Here is a 23,406-nt window from a genome sequence, read left to right as displayed (position 1 = left end):
CTGAATTTATTTATTAATTGCTTGCTTGTGTTGGCATTGGGTAGACAAAACCTTAGAAAACTATTAACGCAAGCAAACCTTGTTCAAAAAATTAGTCTATCTGTGCCAGGCACAAATCCCTCTAATTCTGCCCTCAGGTTTTGTGGACAGAGTTCAAAAGAAGTCAGTAAAATTGACTCAAATAAATTATATGTGCAAATGAGCAAGAAGCAGTTACACTTTAAAATGCCTTGTACTAAGTATCCATCCATAGGGTCGTTAAGGAATTTAAGAATTTTCAGCATTATTTCTGATATATTGGAGAGGTTCAAATGCTGCTTTGTCAGCCAAGTCCTTCCCAGCCTCTGTGGAGTAGAGCAGGATCTCGGCCCCACCTCCCAGCCTCCTGCTGACTCAGCCTGGAAGACTGCTCCAGAAGCACCTTCGAGGACTGGGGGTTCCATGTGAGGGAAGGAGGAGACCCCAGGGCAAGTGGATGCCCTGTCTGTCATTCACAGGCTTCCCCTCCTCTTAGAGGAGCCTGGTCACTCGCACCACTTTTCCTACAGTGGCTGAAACATTTCACTGCACTTTCTTGAAGCTGTTTTAAATTCCACAAGTCAAAGTGAAAGCATGTGTGTTAACAAGTATTCAAAATGCACTCCTCTCAGGAAGGATTGTGAGCTATCCTTCCTTAACAGATTTCTTCCAATTGCTTTCTTCCTGGCATGAAGCTCATTCTGGCTGCCCAAGGAGCTGGAAGTTTCCACTGGAGAGTCAAAAACATCACTTTAGATTAGGGTGGCTTGGGGAGAACTTGGAGCCAAATGAAAGCCCCAAGTGCCAGTGATGCTGGAGAAAGGGGCAGAGCTAGAGCAAGAGAAAGACACAGAAAGTTAAGGAGTGGGCAAGAGGCTGAACACCCGCTGAGCACACTGCCTGGGATTGACCCTTTTCTTAGGGAAGCAGAAGGAGATTTTCTTCCACTGTCCTTAGAACTCACATTCTTACTCTTTGATTTTTGAGCTTTGTCATAGGTGAGTCAGTAGGGATAACCTGGAATAGGTGCTCTACCAGCACCTACTTCCTCAGCTGTTAAAAAATATTCTGTGATTCTACAGAGACACATAGCATAGGTAGACACAGAACCATAGGATAATGTAAGCTTCTGTGACACACAGATTCCCAAAATTCAACAGTTTAATCACAGTAGCCATTGCTCTCTGGTTGATGTCACAGGCCAGGGTTGATATTAACATGGAACTGGGTAGGGTCGGGGGGATGCCTCTTCTCCAGATGGTGATTCAGATATAACAAGGCTGCTTCCATCTTATGACTTCAGAACTCCCTAAGGCAAGGATTCTAGAAGTGTGGTCCATGGAGCAGCAGTCTTGGCATCACCTGGCAGCTTGTCAGAAATGCAGCTTCTCAGACCTACCATGAACCTCCTGAGTCAGACACTCTCAGAATAGAGCCCTGCAATCTGGGGCAAGGGCAGGCATTGAACAAGCCCTTCAGGTGATTCTGATACAGCTAACATTTGGGAACCACTTCATGATTTATATGCGGCTAGTGAAAGGAGAAAGAAAGCCGAGGATAAGAAGCTGCTGCTTAAAAGCCTTGGACCAGAAGTGACTCACATCATTTTTGCTCTCATTTTACTGGTGAGAACCAGTCACGTGACTGTACCTAGCTGCAAGAGCTGCTAGAAAATATAGTTTATGCAGTTATAACAGCACATCATGGACCATATAAAAATAGATTTCGGTGGATAGATAGCCATATTTGCCAAAATAGCCCTCTGCAGTAGGAATATTGTCATTATTTATAATGTCACATGGGAAAAAGCAATTCCAGATCCAAATTGGAAACCTATGCTAGGTTTCCTCAACCCCAGCAACTATGGACATTTGGGGCAGATAATTATTTGTTGTGGAGACTGTCTTGTATATTGCAGAATGTTTAATAGCATCCCTGGCTTCTACCAACTGGATAATAGTAGCACCTTCGCCTCCCCACTCTTCCCTCCCACTTTGTGGACAATGATAACTATCTCCAGACAGGGCCATATGTTCCCAAGGGGTCAAAATCACTCCAGTTAAAAAAACCACTGGCCTCAACAGAAAATTGATAAATTGATCTTCGGAATACAAGCTGCCCATAAGTTGGGTACTCCCAGAATGTTGACTTTCTTCTGATCTATGTTAGCCTTTCTCTTCAAACTCTCTGCTAGTAATGAGGATTATTCTGATGATTCCACAGTTTACTATCACATCCGCCTTATCCACATAAAAACAAACTTCCAAAGCCAGAGGCATCTGTGCTTGTTGACTTCAGAGTTGTGAGAGAGCTAATCCTATTTACAATTCCCCTTTCTGGCTACCCAGGGCTTCTAAAAACAAACTTCTCTTTATGTAAAAATACACAGAAGTTATATCACATTTCTTCTTAGTAGCCTTAAGTTTAAATGATTCAAGTTTAGGAAGAGAGACGAGGGAAAGCTCTACTTGTCTAACACAGGCTTAGTTTCCAGAAAAACTCAATTTATTTTTGAATGCAGAAGATTTTCCCACTGAAAACAATCTGTTGGCTTCACTTCCATGTGATAAAATGATGTCGAACTGAAAATGGAACCACATAGCAAGATTGCATTATCCTGGAACATTTTGAAATCAGATTGACATTTTTGCTGAAAGTAGGTACCTTTGCAAGGTCACAGGATTCCAGTAAGGGTAAAAATGAAATGTAATTCAATTCTAGACCCAAACCAGGGTTTGATTAATAATAAGACTGTATTAAATCTTTTCAATCAACTTATTCAGAGTATTTGAAGTGAAAGGGAAAAAAAGGAATTGCAATGGATCGTGTCCCAAATGGAAAGACAGGCAGCAAAATAATGCATCTAAAGGACTTTTCTTTTAAAAGATAGATCCATTTATCAGGGATAGTTCTGCATCCCTGTCCATCTACTGCTCATTTTCTTTTGGGTTCCAATTGTGCTTTTAAACAAAAAAAATGACCTCCTCTTATCCATTCACTTATGCATTCATCCAATGCTTGCAGAGCACCTACGCTATGAGAGGGGCCATCTAGCTCTGGAAATGCCACAGCAGAGGCAGCACACCAGAGGTCAGCTCTCACCAAGCGTACTTTCCAGGATAGAGAGACAGATCTTAAAGACTAGAATATAAACAAGATCATGTCCAATGGTGATCAGTGCAATGAAAAACAAACGGCCAGACGCAGTGGCTCACGCCTGTAATCCCAGCACTTTGGGAGGCCGAGGTGGGCGGATCACAAGGTCAGGAGATCAAAACCATCTTGGCCAACATGGTGAAACCCTGTCTCTACTAAAATACAAAACAATAATAATAATAATAACCAGGAGTGGTAGTGTGTACCTGTGGTCCCAGCTACTCGGGAGGCTGAGGCAAGGGAATCACTTGAACCCAGGAGGCGGAGGTTGTAGTGAGCCAAGATTGTGCCACTGCACTCCAGCCTGGGCAACAGAGCAAGACTCTGTCTAAAAAAAAAAAAAAAAAAAAAAAAAAAAACCTGGGTGAAGGTGAGAGCATTTAGATCTAATGGTCAGGGCAGCCCTTCTGAGGACTGAGATGATGGGCACAGCCAAGGGATGACTCAGGGGAGCACTGCGGGTGGGAGAAGCTGTAAGTACAGAGGCCTCAAGGCAAGAAGAAATCTGGTTCAAAATAAACTTCATCTTCGTACATTTTTCAATTCCTACATTTTTCATTCTTCCAGCTATCCTCATATCTTTCCACTCTCTTCAGTAAAAGATCCTAACCTTTCCCCTGAACTCTGCACTCATATCTACTCACTCAGCCTCTCTGCTTGGAAGACTAATAGGCAGCTCGGATGTAATATGGTGGGAACGTAACCCTTGATCGCCCTTATACACCCAAACATGCTCTTCCGCTAGGTTCCCCAATTCTTCCAGTGCTGAGTTCTCCCCTCATCCCCCTCATCTGACCCATTAACAAACATCAGCCTCTGACAGACCTTCAGCACCTACCATGCTGTCGTCAGTGGTCTGATCTGCATTCACTTCTTGCCTGGACTAAAAAGGCAGCCTCCTCACTGGCCTCCTATCACCAGCCTGTTTTCCTATCAGAGTCAGAGTTTTTAAGCATAGAACAGATCCTATCACTCTCTAGCATTAAAACCTTCCTAAAGTTTTCTGTCTCAAAATAAAATTCAAAAGCCTTGCGATTCAAAAGCCCAGTATGATTTGGCTATGTCACCTCTCTGGCATTATCTCCTTCTACTGCCTCCCAGCTCCACCCTGTGTATCCTACTCCCGTCACACCAGCCTCCTTGCCACAGCTTAAGCACACCAGTCATAGGCCTGCCTCAGGATTTTGTACCTACTATTCCCGAAGCCTAGAACGCTTTTCCTCCAGATACCCAGATGGCTTCTCCCTCTATTAGGTTCTCTGCTCAAATGTCACCTAACCAGAAAGGCTTTCCTAACCATGCTAACATCTCTCCCCTCACATGTAAATACTCTCTATCCCCTTACCCTACTTTGGTTTTCTTCATACCACCTGACATAATCTAGAAGCACCTTTAAATTAAGGTCTTATTTTCCACCTGAATGAATTACTCAGTGAATGAATATGTGAATATCACCATCCCATATCTAGAGGGCCTGAAACCACTGCAATAGTTCAATTTGAAAACATTTACTGAGTTTTGTGTTCTGGGTATTATGCAAAACCTAAGAACTATGTAAGGAAGATATAACTCCAAACTTTTAAAAAACTGGGAGTTGGAGAAAAAGACCACATTAAAGTATTGATTCATTTCAGACAATGATTTAATAATACAAGTGTCATGGGCAGTATGTTTCATTAGATTTCTAAGAAAGAGAGAACAAAGTGGACTAGAGTATTCCAGGAAAACTTCATAGGAGTGGGTTGAGGGAAGAAAGATCGTTCAAATGGGTGAAGTTTGGAGAAGTACAAAGGAAAGGCAGAAACCCAGCACTAAAGCGACGAATTGATGGTGACACCATGGCACAGAGGTGGGGATAACAGTAGTTTATGGGAGGAGAGAAACCTGTCTTGCTTATGGAAGTTCTCAGTGGAGAAGAGGAAGTATACAGGAAAAGTAGGGTGGGGTTCTGAGTGAAAGGTATCTCTGGGCTATGGGAAGCTATTGGGTTGTGCTTGCTGAGTTGAATCGTGACCTCATAAAGCTAGGTTTTGAGGAAGCTGTTCTGAGGAACATCAGCAGGATGGACTGGAAGAAGAAGAGAATAGAGGCTTGAGGCCAAGACCAGAGAGTGGTTCGGGGCACAGGCAGGTTGTGAGATGGGTCTTGGGCCAAGGTGGTGCAGTGGGAAATGAGAGGAGCTGGGCTCTCATGTACCTCGTCCTCTGCTGCATCAGAATCTCTAGTTGGGATGCTGGCATGAGTGACTACATATATTTTTAAGTTCCACGTGATTCTGATGTGCACTTCTAGTGAAAAAAAAAAAAAGTCTAGTTGTAAACCTCCATTTGGAGATGAGGTAACAGAAATCTAAATGAGGTAACCTGCTTATGGTCATGCAGCCTGTGGGGCAGGCCTGACGGCAGATACCAGAACTCTTGACTCTCAAAATAAGATTTTAAAGGATCTCAATAAATAATAAAAAGGCTGAAACTGAACTTGCAGAAACCATTCCGAAACCATTGCATTAATCTATGTATGTAACCTGACATTACTGAAGAATCAGAAAATTCGTCCATTCATTGATTTGTTGGAAAAATCTTCATTGAATGCCTACTGTATGCTTAGTATTGCTGTAGATGTCATAGCTAAACAGAACTGGCCAATTGCAATGTACAGTAATAAGGGCTCTGATAGGGCAAACATGGATTGTGTTAGGAATATAACCCAGCCTAACCCAGACCCAGATGTCAGAGGAGGCTTTCTGGAGAAAACAGTGTCTCATTTGAGCTCTGAAGACCAGTTGGAATTCGGTGAAGTTTTGGTGAGGGTTACAGGAGAAAGAACTAGAGAAAATTTAGATGAGTAAAAAAGATTTGGGCATAGAAAATTATATGCGCAAAGGTCTCTTTTGCCTCACCATTTATTTCAGTGCCTTAAATGCTGCACATCAGTTCATGACAATGGTCACGATTTGGGCCTCATGAGGTATAGCAATCTTTTTCCTCATCAAAATGTACTTTCAAAGTATCCTCTTTTGCATCTCTAATACACCTTCTTACAGTTTACCTTTTAAAAGAGTCATGTTTGTAGGACCATGAACACTGGAGCAGAGCAGCCAAACTCTGTCATCCTCGCACTGTGTCTGGGATAAAGCTTAGCATGTAGTGAGTGCTCAGGAAATGCTTTTAGTTTATTGCTTTGCACCTTAAATAAAGATGCCCTAAGAAATATTTCTATTCCTGTGATTTAAGTTTAGCTATGTCTGACCTTCACCTATTCAGAACACATTTGCAAATTTGTAATTGATTAAAAGCTTCACTTTTGCCCTTTAAAGATACACAGGAAGCTGCACATTTTCTGAGCAGGAGTGCCTGCCAGATAGCTTTCCTTGGCTCAATAGTTTCCTATTGTTATGAATAGAACATCAACATAATTAACATAAGAATCCCTTAGAGGCCAATTTTAAATGAAACCACATTTAATTGCAGGGAATTCCTTTATTCCCCAAGGTGATGCTAAATTTCCAACTGGGCATATGAAATATGACAAAATCTCTGCAAAGTAAAGCCATTTAAAATGAAATGGTATAGTCTATCAACCCTCAAACGTATAAAATTATTTTGATTAGTTGGCCAAAACAAAGAGAAAAAGCAAGGTAAAACCTAAAGACTCAAACTCAAAGTATCCATAAAACAATACAAAATACAAGTTTTGACAAGTTCTAGATTTCTTGAGTTTTTAAAAGAAATGGATTGTGTTTTTTGGAAATAATGTTTGACTAAAAAGAAAATCCTAAGTCAATATTCATTTTTCATTTTTAGTATTTTGCTGGTACCCTAATAATCTATTTCAATCCTAAAATCCTCTATTGCCCAAAACCATAGCATAAAGAAGATAGGATCAGTATGCCCAGAGTCTCCACATAGGAGGTAATCAATACATGTACATTAAATGAACCAATGAATGCATTGGTTTTACATTTATCTAGGCTCCAAATGTGTGATAAGCAACTTCAGAGTCATAAAGAATGAGTAGGACATAGACAATAGTCCACCTCATCTGGAGTTCTACATTAGCTTCACTTTGTCCACCTGGCAGCCTCACCATTCTCATGTCCATCCCCGTGCTTCCAGTGCCACAGTGCCATGCATGCCACATGTTACCAGGGCTATGGACAGATGATCCCATCTCTAAAACCACCCTGTATCTATGTTTTTTTAGGTGGTTATAACATTGAGAAGGCATCCTCTTTTCAACATCTTGGGGTTTGGCCCCAATTAACAATGTTTCTCAACCTGCCACAAGACAGTGGCTGTACTTTTCCATTTGTTTCTGAAATCTCTACATTGCATCTCCTGTAAATATAGGGTATTCTATATATAGATATAGGTTGTTTCAGAAGTCAGCATAACATATATTTGAGTATAATTTTAAACCAAGAATTGCTCATGTATAGATAATTTAGATTTAAGAGCATAGTTACCCTAGTTTAACATAATAACAATACATTATTAAACATTCTTAGTAAGATTAATGATTGCTTACCTCCTTGCCCTTAATATCCAGCATGAAAGAGTTTATAGTAGGCATGTTATTGTAACTTTTAATTTTTATTCTAGTTTCTCATCTTTGTCACAAAGACACAAAGTTAAAAAAACTACAAATATTTCTATCATGAGAACTATTAATACTTAGCCACTCATTGTCTAATACTTCTGACATTATGTACTTTGCCATGGTGCTGCTTTATGGACCTATCACTATGAGCTTGAGGAAAGGAGAAATTGGAAAGTTCACTTTTCTTTTTTTTTTTTTTTTTTTTGTTGCCCAGGCTGGAGTGCAATGGCATGATCTCAGCTCACTGCAACCTCCACCTCCCAGGTTTAAGTGATTCTCCTGCCTCAGCCTCCATAGTAGCTGGAATTACAGGCATCCATCACCACGCCCAGATAACTTTTTGTATTTTTAGTAGAGACGGGGTTTTACTATGTTGGCCAGGCTGGTCTTAAACTCCTGACCTCAGGTAATCCACCTCCCTCAGCCTCCCAAAGTGCTGAGATTACAGGTGTGAGCCACCCCCTCCCCCAGCTGGAAAGTTCACTTTCTAGCTCTAATCTTGTACTGTGACTAAACACTGCTAGGAGCTTTACCTTGACCTATAAATTCTCTCCTCAGATACAGAAGTCTATTGTAAGACTGTTTCCTTGAGTTCTCATTCCCTAATGATCCCATTTGTATTTGCTGGTGAGAACACTATTAAAATAGTTGCCAGTATTAAGGGTTATTAATATCCCCACTCTTATCCCCAGCTGGGTGTGAATGCACTCGTACTTCTGGTGGGGCCTTTTCTTCTTGAGTACAACCATCTCAAGTGTTCAGAATTTCTGATGTGTAAGAACTTTTTTATTAATATCTACTTCAAATGGTATCTTCCTTATCTATAGGCCATTTCCATGTCTACACGGAGATTTAGAATAATTTCCTTTCTCCATTACATTTTGTTCCTTGAAGGTATTTTATAATCAGAGTGCATGTTCTTCTCTCTTTCGGAGATTTCCTTGTTTCAGGCAAAACGTATTAAGTCTCTCTAGTCGAATCCTGTGGATCTTGTGTTATGCCACTTGTCTCTTGAATAGTCTCAGCATGGAGATAAGAAAGGAGCATTATATTCTAAGCTGAGAACCTAGAAACAAACACCAGTATGGTTATAGTTTTTCTCATCCTGCCCTGTATCTACTTTTTAAAATTCCTTTAATGTACGAATACAGATTTAGAAATTTAGAAACCTAAATGCTATAATAAATATTATAAAAAGTAGATCATTGAAATTGTATATGTATGATTTAAAGCTTTCAATAAAAATAACCAAATCACTACCTCTTTGGGTTATACTCGCTATCATTATAAATCTTTATTTGTCCTATTACACAGTATAACAGGGACTATAAATATCTTGCACATCGTGTGTTGCCCAAGAGAGACCTTCCATTTTAGCTCCTTTCCTTTACTAGTTGTGCTTTTATTTACTCTTCTTCCAAGTCTAAATTTCTATTTTTATTAGTGTCATCACACTTCAACTTCAAGTTCTAGTATTTTTTTTTTTTTTTTTTTTTTTTTGAGATGAAGTCTCACTCTGTCACCCAGGCTGCAGTGCAATGGCACAATCTTGGCTCACTGCAACCTCCACCTGCCAACTTCAACCAATTCCCCTGCTTCAGCCTCCCGAGTAGCTGGGACTACAGGTGTGCACCCCCATACCCAGCTAATTTTTGTATTTTTAGTAGAGATGGGGTTTCACCATGTTGGCCAGGCTGGTGTCAAACTCCTGACCCCATGATTTGCCCACCTCAGCCTCCCAAAGTGCTGGGATTATGGCGTGAGCCACCATGCCCAGCCCTTCATCTTTAATACCTCTTGCAAATATATTTAATATGGATTCATAAAAATGCAATTAGCATATTATTACAAAAGAAAAAGTAAAAGAAGAAGAAAAATCAGGTTTTAATATACTAGTTTATAGATTTTGTAAAACTATGTAATCATTCTAGAGTAATTTTAAATGCCATTTAAGTAGTTAATTTTCAGTGGTCCATAAGCTTAGTTTTCTTTGTTGCCTGACACATTTGATTCTTAAAAAGTAATTGTTCCCAGAAAGTTTCTTTTGTATATACAGTCAATATTATTCTAAAATGTTATGGAAAGGCAAAATAACTAGAATAGCTAAAACAATTTTGAAAACAAAATTAAGGTGGGCAGAATCACTCTACCCAATGTTAAGACTTATTATATAGCTACAATAATTAAGACAGTGTGCTGTTAGAAGAAGGACAGACACATAGATCAATGGAACAAAGTAGAGAACTGAGAAATAGACCCACAAAAATATACCCAGCTGGTTTTTGATGGAGTTCCAAAAGCAATTCAATGAAGCAATTAAATATCCATAGGTGAAAAAATGAACCTCAACCTAAACCTCTCACCTTATACAGAAATTCGATCAAAGTGATCATGGACCTAAATGTACAACTGTAACACTTTCAGAAAAAAAATAGGGAAAAACCTTTGAGATCTAGGGCTAAGCACAGAGTTTTTAGACATGACTCCAAAAGCACAATTTATAAAAAGCAAAATCAACAAATTAGACCTCATCAAAATTAAAAACTTTTTCTCTGCAAAGGACTCTTTTAAGATGATGAAAAGAGAAGCCACAGAGTGGGAGAAAATATTTCCAAACCATGCATCCAACAAAGGACTATTATATAGAATTGTTAAGAACTCTCAAAACTCAACAATAAACACTCAACAATCCGATTTTTTAAAATGAGTTAAAGACATGAAGGGCCATTTCACCCAAGAGGGCATATGGATAACAAACAAATACATTTCAAAATGCTCAAGACCATTTTACTGTTAGAAAAATGCAAATTAAAACCACAACAAACCATCACCACATACTTATCAGAATGACTAAAATGAAAAATAGTGACAACACCAAATCTGCCAAGGAGGCAGAGAAATTGGATGACTTATATATTGCTGGTAGGAATGTAAAATGTTACAACCACTCTGGAAAACAATTGAGTAATTTCTTAAAAACCTAAATATGGAAATACTATACTACCTAGTGATTGTACTCCTGGGCATATATCTCAGGGAAATGAAAACTTACGTTCACACAATAATCTGTATGTAAATTTTAGCATCCTTTGCTGTAATAGCCAAAAACTGAAAACAACTCAGATATCCTTCAACAGACAGGTGGTAAAATAAACTGTGGAACATCTAGACTGTGGAATATTGCTCAGTAATAAAAAGGAACAACTACCAATAATTCAGCAACCTGAATGATTATCCAGCAAATTATGCTGGGTTAAAAAAAAGGCAGTTCCAAGAGACTATATACTGCATGGTTCCATTTATATAACTTTCTTGAAATGACAAAATCATCTTAACAGAGAATAGATTATTGGTGGTTAGGAATTAAGGAGTGAGTGTGTGGGAGGGAAGTAGGTGTGGTTATAAAAGGGCAATGTGAAGGATCCTTGTGGTGATGGAAATGTTTTTTTTTTTTTTCTCTCTCTCTGTCTCTTTAGAGCCAGGGTCTTGCTCTGTCACCCAGACTGATGGCATAATCCTAGCTCATTACAGCCTTGAACTCCTGGGCTTAAGTGATCCTTTCGAGTAGCTGGGTCTAAAGACACATGCCACCATGCCTGGCTAATTTTTAAAAAATTTTTTTTGTAGAGACAGGGTCTTGCTTTGTTGCCCAGGCTGATCTCAAATGCCTGACTTCATGTGATTTTCCCACTTCAGCTTCCCAAAGTGCTGAGATTACAAGTGTGAGCCACTGCACCCAGCCAGAAATGTTCTTTATCTTGACTGGCTCAATGTCAATATTCTGGTTGAGATATTGAGCTATATAGTTTTGCATGATATCATTGAAACTGATAGAAGCTGAAGAAAGAGTACACAGTGTCTTTCTGTATTATTTCTTACAACTCTTTATGAATCTATAATTATCTCAAAATAAAAAGATTAATTAAAAAATTGTGTCAGCAAATTGTAAGGATGAATCCATTGAAATGAAAAAGACACTTGCAAGGTATTTATTTTCTCCTTTGGTTTTTCCTGCAAGGTTTGCGAGGAGCGATCGCATTTGCCTTAGCTATTCGGAACACAGAATCTCAGCCCAAACAAATGATGTTTACCACCACACTGCTCCTCGTGTTCTTCACTGTCTGGGTATTTGGAGGAGGAACAACCCCCATGCTGACTTGGCTTCAGATCAGGTGAGTGACAACGTCTAGCAAAGGAAATCGTTACGAGGCATGACTGCGCTGTTCAATTTCTGGTATTGCTGACTTAGTCAATAGTACAATGGCAGGTCCTAACCTAACTTTCCCGGCAGTCAAGTTGACCTTCACCCATCGGGTGAAACAGAATGACATAGTACCAACCACAATGACTTTTCCAGAAAGCTTCCAAATCCTAGGATGATATCTGTTTATAGTCTGTCCCTAGAAATTTATTTATTCATCTATCAATTATTCCATTCAACAATCTGTATTCAGTACAATTCGGTATACTATGGAGTTTACAAAAATAAGACACAGGTCTTGTCCTCAAGATACAATCCAGTTGGACTGATATAGAAAAAGCTATAATATGAAGGATAAAGTGAATTTATTGTTTTTTAATTCCTTACAGCACTTACAACAGGGACATAGGAAATGCTTAAACATACTTGCTTAGTGAGCCATATGCTTAGCCAGAGGGATGCTATAGATGCAAGTTAGACACTTTCATACAGGAAAAGAGGGTAAAGGCTTCAGTCAGTGGCCCTCCAGTAAGCAGTTCTGGAAGATGATTACTATAAACCTGAAGTATGGGAGGAGCAGACGTTTTGACAAAAATGGGTCGCTGGTGTCAATTGTGAAAATGGGTAAATCTATTTTAAAGTGTGGCTGTCTTTATTTAATGTTCTTGTGACCTGGGTCCTCATTTTCATATTCCAGAAGGTAACAACAGTGCTTTAGGCAAATCCCTTTTTTTTCTCAAATCTATACATTTTTGATGATCATGCAATCACTTCCTGGTTCCTACCCATTGTCTATAAGACAAATTTATACCTACTACATTCAACACGTAAAGATCCATCTGACTGGAAAAGGACTTCCAAGAAGATTCTTACAGTCAAGAGTCTGTTATTACAGCGCCTAGTATAGTGCCTGGCACACAGTAGGATTGAATACATAATTCATGAAAAGTTAAATGAATACAACCACAAATGTAAACACTTTCAATCACTATTTACTGCAGGTCTCACAAGTTTAGTATAGGAAAACTTATGCTCAAACCAGGCCAACTGTCTATGCATTAAACCAAATTCTGAGAAAAAAGGGCTTCTTGAAGTACTGTGAATATTGCTAAACACAAAAAAAGGCTTTGACTAAAGGTGAATAGAGAGTGTTTTGAAATGCTTCTTGAATTACTTCCTAAGCACATAAATGTGACTTGCAATTTCTTTCACAGTGGTTGTTACCTGTAGGCTCCCATGGATGAGTACACAGATTGCATTAAACTCTATAGCACTGGGTCTCCTGTGAACTGTTAGTAAGACAGTGGTGTGTTTAGGTTTCTGGAAAATAAAATTCAGTAGGTAGATCCTTGCATGGAAATATTAGGGCTTGGAAACCAAGTTAGAGGATGCTGGTCCCCACAAAATACAAGTACTAAATACCCTATCAGGTGAGTTAAAATATTCAGAACATAAAGTAGTGATATCAGGATTTCCTTAAAGCAATAAAATATAATTTGTTTTCTACTATTTCTTTTTTTACCCTAAAAGAAGTTGTCCCCAAATCAGTAACATGTTTTATCCTAAAGTATTTACCTAGCTCTCTTCTAGTGTTTTCCAAAAGCATCCACTGACGTCAAATAGGTGTCATAACTTATGCAGCCCCTTAATATCTGGTTCAGCAGGGAGAGGGGAGTATTATAGTGGGGCTTTAAACAGGTTAGGATAGTTATCCAGATTATAGGACAAGGCCTAGTAAGAAAGGAAAGATACTAATGTGAACCATGGTGTCCAGGGGTGAAGTGCCTGGTAGTCAGCCCGGCCAGTGTTATGGCAGCCTGCCAGGGGGCACAGCATGGGGCGGCCAGGTCATGAAGATGCCCCAGTGGGAACTGGCTCCAAATGGCCCAACCAATTCAGTGCCAGACTTGGCCACCAGCCAGGAGGGAGATGGGTAAAGGCAGGACTGTGATGTGTTTAGGGAATTGAGCTGACAGGGTTCTAGTCTAGTGAGCAAGGTGATGATCTCAGCTGGAAACTAGAGTATAAATCTGACATCAGGGCAGAAACCCAGTCAGAGACACCAGAGACCCATTCATGAGAAAACTAATGGGGAAAAACTGAAGTTCCTAGATTTCTGGGTACCCAGGAAGTAAACCCAGACAGATAGATACAGGGCAGAATAAGTTAAGACCAATTTGGCTCTTAAACTTGAATGAACATCAGAACCACCTAGAGGGCTCATTAAAACCCAGATTACTAAGCCCCAGCCCAAGTTTCTCATCCAGTAGGTCTTGGTCAAGGCCTGAGAACCTGTATTTCTACCACATCCAGGAAGTGCCTGTGTTGCTGGTCCCAGGGCCACACTTTGAGAACTGCTGGTTTAGACTTCCTACCCCTAGTGGAGATGGGGCTAATATTGATACTGTCGGATGTGGCTGGGGTTGCCAAGGGCCAGGCACACCTGAGCCTGCAGTGTAGATTCCTTAGCACCTATACTAAAGGGAGGAGGGGCTCACTTAAAGAGGAAGAGTCACTGTGCCCTGATCAGTGGGCGGGAAATAGGACGTAATAGAATAAACATAAAGAATAAAACTATGTCACTGTGTGTATACAAATACACAGTAACTTGTAGTGACACCATCATATGCTCCACTTTCCTACCATGGTTTATAATGTTGTCAAAGAAATTATCAATTCCATTATGGCTTTAAACTCCTAGTCACCCATCATTTAGACTCCATTTAGCAAGGCCTTGCTTGTTTACAGAGCTATGTCTCATTAACCAACTTACCTGTCAGACTTTTCCCCAAACACACCATGAAGTAGGTAAATTGGAGCTTTAATAAAATGACATAAATGGAGAAATGCAAGAGACGCAAAGACAAATGTAACACTGAATGAACCCAAATACCCTCAATTGGAATGTGATTTGTTTATCTACTTTACATGGCCTTCCCTTCTTGAGTCTATATTTTTTCTCTGAAATTATTTGATATGTACTTGAATTAGTTTTTTTATCCCCATAAAATTTGCCATTCAGCCGCAAACTACCACAGTAGGATGCGAAGAAAATGTTTTATATAAGGCAAAAATTGATAGTATTAATATGAATTGCACTTTGATGGAACTGACTTTAAAACAGCAATGATCCTATGTTTAGAGAAACAAATAATGATCTTTATATGTGAAACAAATTTTCCATTGATTGAGTCTTGTCCTAAGCACCATTCAAATTTCTTGTCCCGGGGCTGTTGTATTTTCTTTTTAAAAATAATCATAAAATGTTTGTAATGCAGCGTTGAAAATAAATCAGGCCTTTGCTTTTTAAAATTCTGGAGAAAAGGAAAAGACTCCTCCAGCATTGTTTTGGAGGTTTTCATGTAAAATAAAGTAGAATGGTTTCTTGATTAAAATCCGGATCTCCTCCCTTCTGTAGAATACATTAATACTGGTGGTGAGGAAAACCCAACAGGAGTCTCCAAGGACTAGCTCTGCTGTTAGCCAGGAAACAAAAAAGACCAAAGGTGTTAGGCTTTGCCCTACAAAAGCCAGTAAACAAGATTATCGACCAAATGGTTGCACATGCTTACAAATAAACATTAAAGACCACAGGGCAGAGCTCTCTGGCAGTGGCACCAGATAATAAGCTTCGAGATGGTAACCCCATTCTCTAAGCCAAGAATGGGGTTCGGGTAGAGCACTACATGGAGCTTAGGGTAGGGCACCACATGGAGCTAACAAACTTTCAGCAAATAGCTCATGAGAAAGGAGCCTATACCACAGTGCAAACCTTTCCTGGGCTCCCCAAATGAGAATGTAGGGCCCATCTCTTCACAATATCTGAATCACAGTGTGGAAGGCCTTGAATGCCAGAGTAACACAGACCTTGTCTCCTAGCTGACATTAGAGAAGTATCCTCAACAAGATAACCTTTACAGCTTCAAATTTTGACCTCTAAACACTCTAACAATAATAACTGACTTGTAATGAGTGCTTACTCTGTGCCAGATATCAGATAATAAAATGCAAAGCATATAACCTCCTTGTGACTCAGCTTCTAATCTATAACATGGGGATGATGATAGCAGCCGCTTCCTAGCGGATGATGATAGTAGCTGCCACTATGGCCCACGGTTACACCACCATCAGGCTGCAGAACCAGGATCCAATCCAGCGAGCCTAAGCCTAGAGCCTACACACCCAACTAGTGCATTCTTCTGGCACCCTGATAAATGAGCTTATTGTCAATGCCTGCAATCGACCCTGATTAACAAATCCTTTGAAGAAAGAGATGTGCTTTTTAAACCATGACAGGGCTGTTAAAAACAAACACAGGAAATCTTCATCCATCACAAGTGATTGGGCTGACTGGCTCATACAACACAGAAATTCTTCAGTGCAGGTTTTCTTTTTGACCTGGGACAGTTATAGGTAAATAAAATGAGATTAGTCCAACATAGCCAAGTGGAGAAGATTGTCTTCCTCAATTACAGGAATTTAGAATTACAGGACTTATAGGAATTTGTTACCCTCACGCTCATCTCCCAATCCTATTCAGGATCCCAAACTATTCTGCCATCAGCCTCTTCCCCAAATCAACCAAAAAATTTGGTTGCATACATTGACTTACGTCTATTGCAGAGTGAGCAACTTTTAGATAGTGCAATGCTTCTACTATTAATTTTTTTTTGAGAGTGTCTAGCTCTGTCACCCAGGGTGGAGTGCAGTGGCTCAATCATAGCTCCCCACAGCCTTGATCTCCTGGTCTCAAGCGATCCTCCTGCCTCAGCCTCTCGAGTATTTGAGACTACAGGTGTGCACCACCATGCCCAGCTAATCTTTCTAAAATTACTTTTAGCTGAGATGAGGTCTCATTACATTGACCAAGCTGATCTTAAACTCCTGAGCTCAAGCAGTCCTCCCACCCCAGACTTCCAAAGTGCTGGCATTATAGGCATGAGCCACCACGCGAGCCCACTGTCAATATTTTAGTTAAATATTTAAATTCAATTTTTAGTTTATGACGAAAAGCCATTCTCAAGTGATTTATTTATCATTTATACCCATTGGCTACAAATTTTTAAGATAACAGCCATCACAAGTATGTATATAAAGATAAAAAGAGAACTGTCCTTAGTAATATTTTTAAGTCTTAAATGATAGCAGAGTTAAATATATCTGCTTACATACAGACTTCCTTTATTATTGAGGTGAGGAAATGTTAATTTAATATGATGGAGGAATATATATCATTAAGTTATCTTAATATTAACTGTGTTCTGTTTGGTTTCCTTTCTAGCATTCAAAGTTTCATGCGGGTTTAACAGTTTGCTTCGTTGTTGTATTAATGTAGTCTATCAATACACACACATACTCTGGAGTTAGACTGAGCAGGTCCTAACCCTGCCTCCCTCTCTTAAAGCTGTAGGACTTTGAGCAATAAATGTGATGTCTTTATGCCTCAAATTTCTTAATCTGTAAAATTGAAATAAGGATATCTACCACTTTAGAACGTTATAAGGTTTAAGTATTCTGTGTGTCCAGAATTTAGGGGCACACAGTAAGTGCTCAACAAATATTGTTATAACAGTACCCAAAAGATACCTATGAGCCTTTTCTTACCCAAATACTGTATAATTGTCCCCCTGAAACCCATGCACATATAAACTATTATTAATTAATTATATTTATGAAAGCATGGTATACATGGAAAATAGAAATAGTCTCTGGAAAGTTTAGTCCATTTTCCTTAGTAATGAGACTCACCAATTTTACAGGCAACTCCTATTTCTGCATTCAAAATGATAAACGCCATAAAGAAAAATGCTAACAAAAAGGATTATATTACCCAACAGCTCAGAAAGATTCTTTCTAAAACATGCTTCTATCTCCTTCTTAACATAATAATCTTTGCTTGGGAACTTTTTAGATATTTAATTTATAACATTTCATCAAGCTGTATTGATTGTATTATATTTTGTAGTGATTTTGTACAAATTTGTATACTTCGTATCAATTTATATCAATCGACAGACTTGAGAAATATGCTCTCCCACGAAACATGGAAAACCAGTTTACTCATTTGAATATAGATTTATACTGCATATTCCATACCTGGTACTGCCTTTTAAAATTATGTTCTGTTTTCTTTAGGTTCTTCTACATTTCATAAATCTAAATATTTATTGCTTAAATCGATCTAGTTTGACTTGTTACATTAAAGATATTGGATAACTGTAGTAACCTATGGTTAACCTAAAAATATTCTAGGTTTATAACAATTGTTATGAATTAGCAGTTCCTAAATTTGCTTTCAGTGCCATCTGGGTTCCTTAATACGCTTTCTTTCTGCATGCCAAATTGTCTCAGTTCCAGAGATAACAGTCTTTATCTCCACAACTGCCAGCTATCCTCCACAAGCCATGTTCTTAGTCATCTTCTCTGAAGGTGCTCTTGAGAATATCAGTATCAATAAGCTTCTCTCATTTACTAAGTTTACCAAACAATGGACATTCTGGTCTATTAAAGGAGATTTACTAGCCTGTTATCTTAAAGCATTGTCCAATATGGTGTCCTTACTTTAAGTAATAGATGTATTTGTACTTTAGGTAACAGCCAACATTTGAAAAAACAAAAAAGTGATTTTGAATGCAGTAGGTGGGACTTGTTATTCAAAAACTATGGAGAAGGGTACCAGTTCTGGTCAAAATGGAGTAAGCATACTTACTCCACCCACTTTCTCTTCCTCTGAATGCAGCTGAAAAACACTGAACAGAATGCATGTAACAGTTATATGAGGATTCTAAAAAGTAAACGGTAGCAGACATATTCAGGGAATAAACCAGAATTCAGAGTACTATTGAACTGGTGGTGAGTTTTCATTTTGTTTCCTCTCTGGAATCTCCTGGCCTGGACTCAAAGACAATTTAGAGACCAGAATTATAAAATAAGAAAGAGAGAGAGAGCTGGAAGAGAAATTCTTTGTTTCTGGAACAAGATAAAGGAAAAGGGACATTTGTGGGTCGGAAGAGTGGACATATGCCTTGGATTTGTTATTGTTTTCTTCATTCCCTCTTCCCCAATCCTAGCAATCATAAGGTGGCAGGTGACGATGGCAGCAACATTTACAAAGGCAACTAAAATGTCAATCAGAGGAACTTTGGTCCTAAGATCATGGGGAAGAATTCCCATTGTATTTTTTTTCTCTTAATCCTCTCACCAATTAGCCTTGGAAGCAGGTGCAATATTATGGGAAAATCATAGAAAATATGCAGCAGTGTGGGAAAATTAAAACCCTGAGATTTTAGCCAGAGGACCAGGAAAAGGGGCTTTGGGATGCTAGAAAATGTAGAGAAGATTGTAGAGAGAAGGGAGCTTGAGAAAGCGACACTATAAAGTTGTCTATAAATTTTCAAGCACAAAATCAGGCTGTATATGCATGTGTCTGAGCCTAAACAGCACACACCAAAGACACTGAGAAATGAACTATAAGTCAGAACATTAGCCAGCTCCCCAACTGGACACTGGGTGTCACATATGCAGGAAAAATCTAAAGGCAACTGCATAGACTTTCAAACTTAACTGACATTGGAACAACAGGCAACAGAAGGCACATAAGAACTTGCGTTCTGGACCAAATCTGGTTTGATTGCCTGATAAAACAAAATCTCAACATTCTCCCTAGGAAAATCCTATGTCACTTAACATCGCAGATCCAGAGTTATCTAACATAATATCCAAATTTCTAGAATTTTTAGCATATGAATACCCAGAAAAATCTTAATATCTCACAAGATCCAGGAAAAATTTTAATATTTCACAAGATGCTAACCCAATATGGACACATATATTGGAATTAATGAATCAAGACTTTAAAGCAGCTATTATAACCATGCCCCAAGAAGTAAGAGCATACACGATGGAAACAAATGGAAAAATGAAAACAAAAAACTGGAGAGAAATAGAAGATACATAAATAAATAAATAATTTGGAATGGAAAATGCAATGACCAAAACAAAATATTCATTTAATTAGCTTAAAAACAAAATAAAGGATGATAGATGAAAGATTCTGTGAACTTGAAGATTATAAGAAATTATCTAATCTGAACAAAAGTATGACATTTTTCACCAACAGATCTGCTCTTTAAAAAAAGAATGACAAAGGAATGTATTCATATGAAAGGAAAATGATATTAGAGGGAATCTTGGAACAGCAGGAATGAAGGAGGAGCAATAGAAATAGTAAATATCTGTTTAATATATTTTCTTAAGGTTTTAAAAATATATATGGTTGTTGAAGGAAAAAAATTAACATTGTCTTATGGGGTTCTCAAAAAGGAAAATGAATAGAGGGACCTGTAAGTGGTAAGTTTTCTACATTCCACTTGAAGTGGTAAACTATTAATTCAAAATATATTGTAAAAAATTATATACTTATACTGTAATTTCTAGATCAACCACTAAAACACATACACAATGAGATATAGTCAAAAGTTCAATAGGTAAATTAAAATGGAAAACAAATCAATTAAAATAACTTCAAGGAAGGCAGGAGAGGAAAATAGGGGGGGAAAATAGAGAAAACAAACCGGAATCCGGTAATAAAATGGTAGATCTAAATACAAATATAACAATAATTACACTAAATCTAAATTGCCTAAAGACATCAGTTAAAAGAGATTGTCAAGGCAGATTAAAAACAAGACCCAGCTATATGCTGTCTATAAGAAACATACTTTAATATAATGATATAGATAGGTTAAATGTAAAAGAATGAAAAAATATGTGCCATACAAATACCAATCAAAATGAAGCTGGAGTGGCTATATTAAATCAAATAGTCTTGAGAGCAAGAAAATTTTCCAGGGATTAAGGAGGGAATTATGTAATGATAAAAGAGTTTATTTACCAAGAAGACAGAACTATATAATATGTGTATGCACCTAAGAATATAGCCTTAAAATACATAAAGCAAAAACTGATAAATCTGAAAGGGGAGAGAGACAAATTAACACTTATAGTTGCAAACTTCAGTACTTGTCCCTGAGCAACTAATATAACAAGTAGATAGAAAATCTGCAAGGAGACAGAAGAACTATTCTAATAACCAACTACATTTAATTGACATTTATAGAACACTCTACCCAACAGCAGCATAATACACATTCTTTTCAAGTGCTTACAATTACAGCAAAATAACCAATAGCATAGGTCATAAAACCTTTTCTAATTTAAGAGAAATGATAACGTACGGTGTTACCCATGATCACACCACTGCACTCCAGCCTTGGCAACAGAGCAAGAAAGGAGAATATCATGACAGATTTTAAAATCTGTTTAATGTCATATTAAAATGTCATATTAAAATGATGATAAGGGAATCCTACAAACAATTTTCTCTGCACATATGTTCAACAAAATAGATTAAATGTAACAATTCTTGACAAACTACCAAAACCCTTTCAAGAAGAAATATATAAACTGAATCATCCTGTATCTATTAAAGATACAGAATTGGCCAGGCGTGGTGGCTCATGCCTATAATCCCAGCACTTTGGGAGGCCAAGGTGGGTGGATCACGAGGTCAGGAGTTCAAGACCAGCCTGGCCAAGATGGTGAACTCCGTCTCTACTAAAAATACAAAAATTAGTCGGGTGTGGTGGTGGGTGTCTATAATCCCAGCTACTCAGGAGGCTGAGGCAGGAGAATCACTTTAACCTGGGAGGCAGAGGCTGCAGTGAGCTGATATTGTGCCACTGCACTCCAGCCTGGGTGACAGAATGAGACTCTGTCTCAAAAGAAAAGAAAAGAAAAAACAAAAAGAAATAGAATTTAGAGTGTAAAACCTTCCAAAAAAGAAACTACAAGCCCAGATGGTTTCACTGGCAAATTCTTTGAAAGAAGATACAACACTAATTCTAAACAATCTTTTCCAAGAAACAGAAGCAAAAGCAATATCTTCCAACTCATTTTAAGAGGCCAGAATTACCCTAATACAAAAGTAAAACATCATCACAATAAAGTAAAACTACAGTTCAACCTCTTTTATAAACATAGATGCAAAAATCTTGCACAGAATACTAGAATATCAAGTCCAGCAATACTTAAAAAGGCTACACAGCACAACTAAATGGGACTGATCCCAGGAATACAAGTCTGGTTTAGTAGGTAAATATCAATCACTGAAATGTATATTAGCAGATAAAAGAAAAACATGATCATATCAATAGATACAGAAAAAGCATTTAATAAAAATTAATTTTTATTCATGATTTTAAAAAACTCTTAGCAAGCCAGGAATAAGAGAAAACTTCCTTAAACTAATAAAATACATCTAAAAAAACTTACACCTAACATCATATTTAATAGTGAAAGGCCAAATGCTTTCTTCCTAATATTAAGAATGAGACAAATATTCCTAATTTTAGGAAGAAACTCTAATTCAATATTGTCCTGGTAATCTTAGCCAGTGCAATAAAACAAGAAAAATAAATAAGATACATACAGCATAGAAAGAGAGAAATAAAAGCCCAATTTTCAGCTTTTATAATTGTTTATATAGAACAAAGAAACCTACCAAAAAAAACTTCTAGAAATAAGTGATTTTAGGTTTTACGATACATGGTCAGTACTCAAAAATCAAATGCATATCTAACTACTAGAAATGAACAATTGGAAACAGAAACTAATAAAGTCAATACCACTTCTAATAGTCCCAAAAAATGTAAATACTTGGGAATAACATAACAAACCACATGCAGGATCTGTGTATTGAAAACAAAATACCAGTAACAGAAACCAAGAAAGAACTAAATTAATGGAGAGGCATGCTGTGTTTATGAATTAAAAGACTAAATATAGTTAAGACATCAATTTTCTGTGAATTGATCCAGAGAGTTCATACAATTCTAATCAAAATCCCAGCAGGACATTTTGTAGATACAGGCAAACTGATTTTTAAATTTAGAAAGAAACGCAAAGTAACTAGAATAGCTAAAACAATTTTCAAAAAGAATAAAGTTGGAAAACTCAGATTGCTTGATTTTAAGACTCACTTTAACATTTCTGTAACCAAAAAATGTGATATTGGCAAAGGGATAGACATATAAATTAAACAGAAGAAAAATCCATAAATAGACCCACAAAACTATGGCTTATTGATTTTTGTAAAGGTTAACAAACAATTCAATGGCATAGGGAGAGTATTTTCAGCAAATGGTATTAGAATAAGTGTCTATCTGTGGTAGGTAGAGTTCTAAGATGACTCGCAACATTTTCTGCCCCTCGCCACCCTGATATACATGCCTTGCATAATCCTTGGAACTGCAAATATGATGAATTATCTTAATATGGCACAGTAGACTTTGAAATAGGAAGATTACCTTGTGGGACTGACTTAATCACATGAACCTCTTTATAAGAAGAGCGTTTTCTCTGGCAAGTCTTTG

At 37.9% G+C, this 23,406-nt stretch overlaps 1 protein-coding gene across 1 annotated transcript in view; it reads left to right on the top strand.

Annotated features, from left to right (window-relative positions):
• SLC9A9 (solute carrier family 9 member A9) overlaps positions 1 to 23,406 on the top strand; it is a 586,828-nt gene that overhangs the window by 379,785 nt on the left and 183,637 nt on the right. Inside the window, exon 12 of the mRNA XM_050779755.1 lies at positions 11,792 to 11,945. Within this exon, the coding sequence (XP_050635712.1) occupies positions 11,792 to 11,945 (154 nt within the window). The remainder of the gene's footprint in view (positions 1 to 11,791; positions 11,946 to 23,406) is intronic.

The sequence above is a fragment of the Macaca thibetana genome, chromosome 2 (assembly GCF_024542745.1).
Source record: "Macaca thibetana thibetana isolate TM-01 chromosome 2, ASM2454274v1, whole genome shotgun sequence".
Taxonomy (NCBI): domain Eukaryota; kingdom Metazoa; phylum Chordata; class Mammalia; order Primates; family Cercopithecidae; genus Macaca; species Macaca thibetana.
The sequence above is the reverse complement of the archived record's forward strand: the minus strand, read 5'-3'. Positions and strand labels throughout refer to the sequence as shown.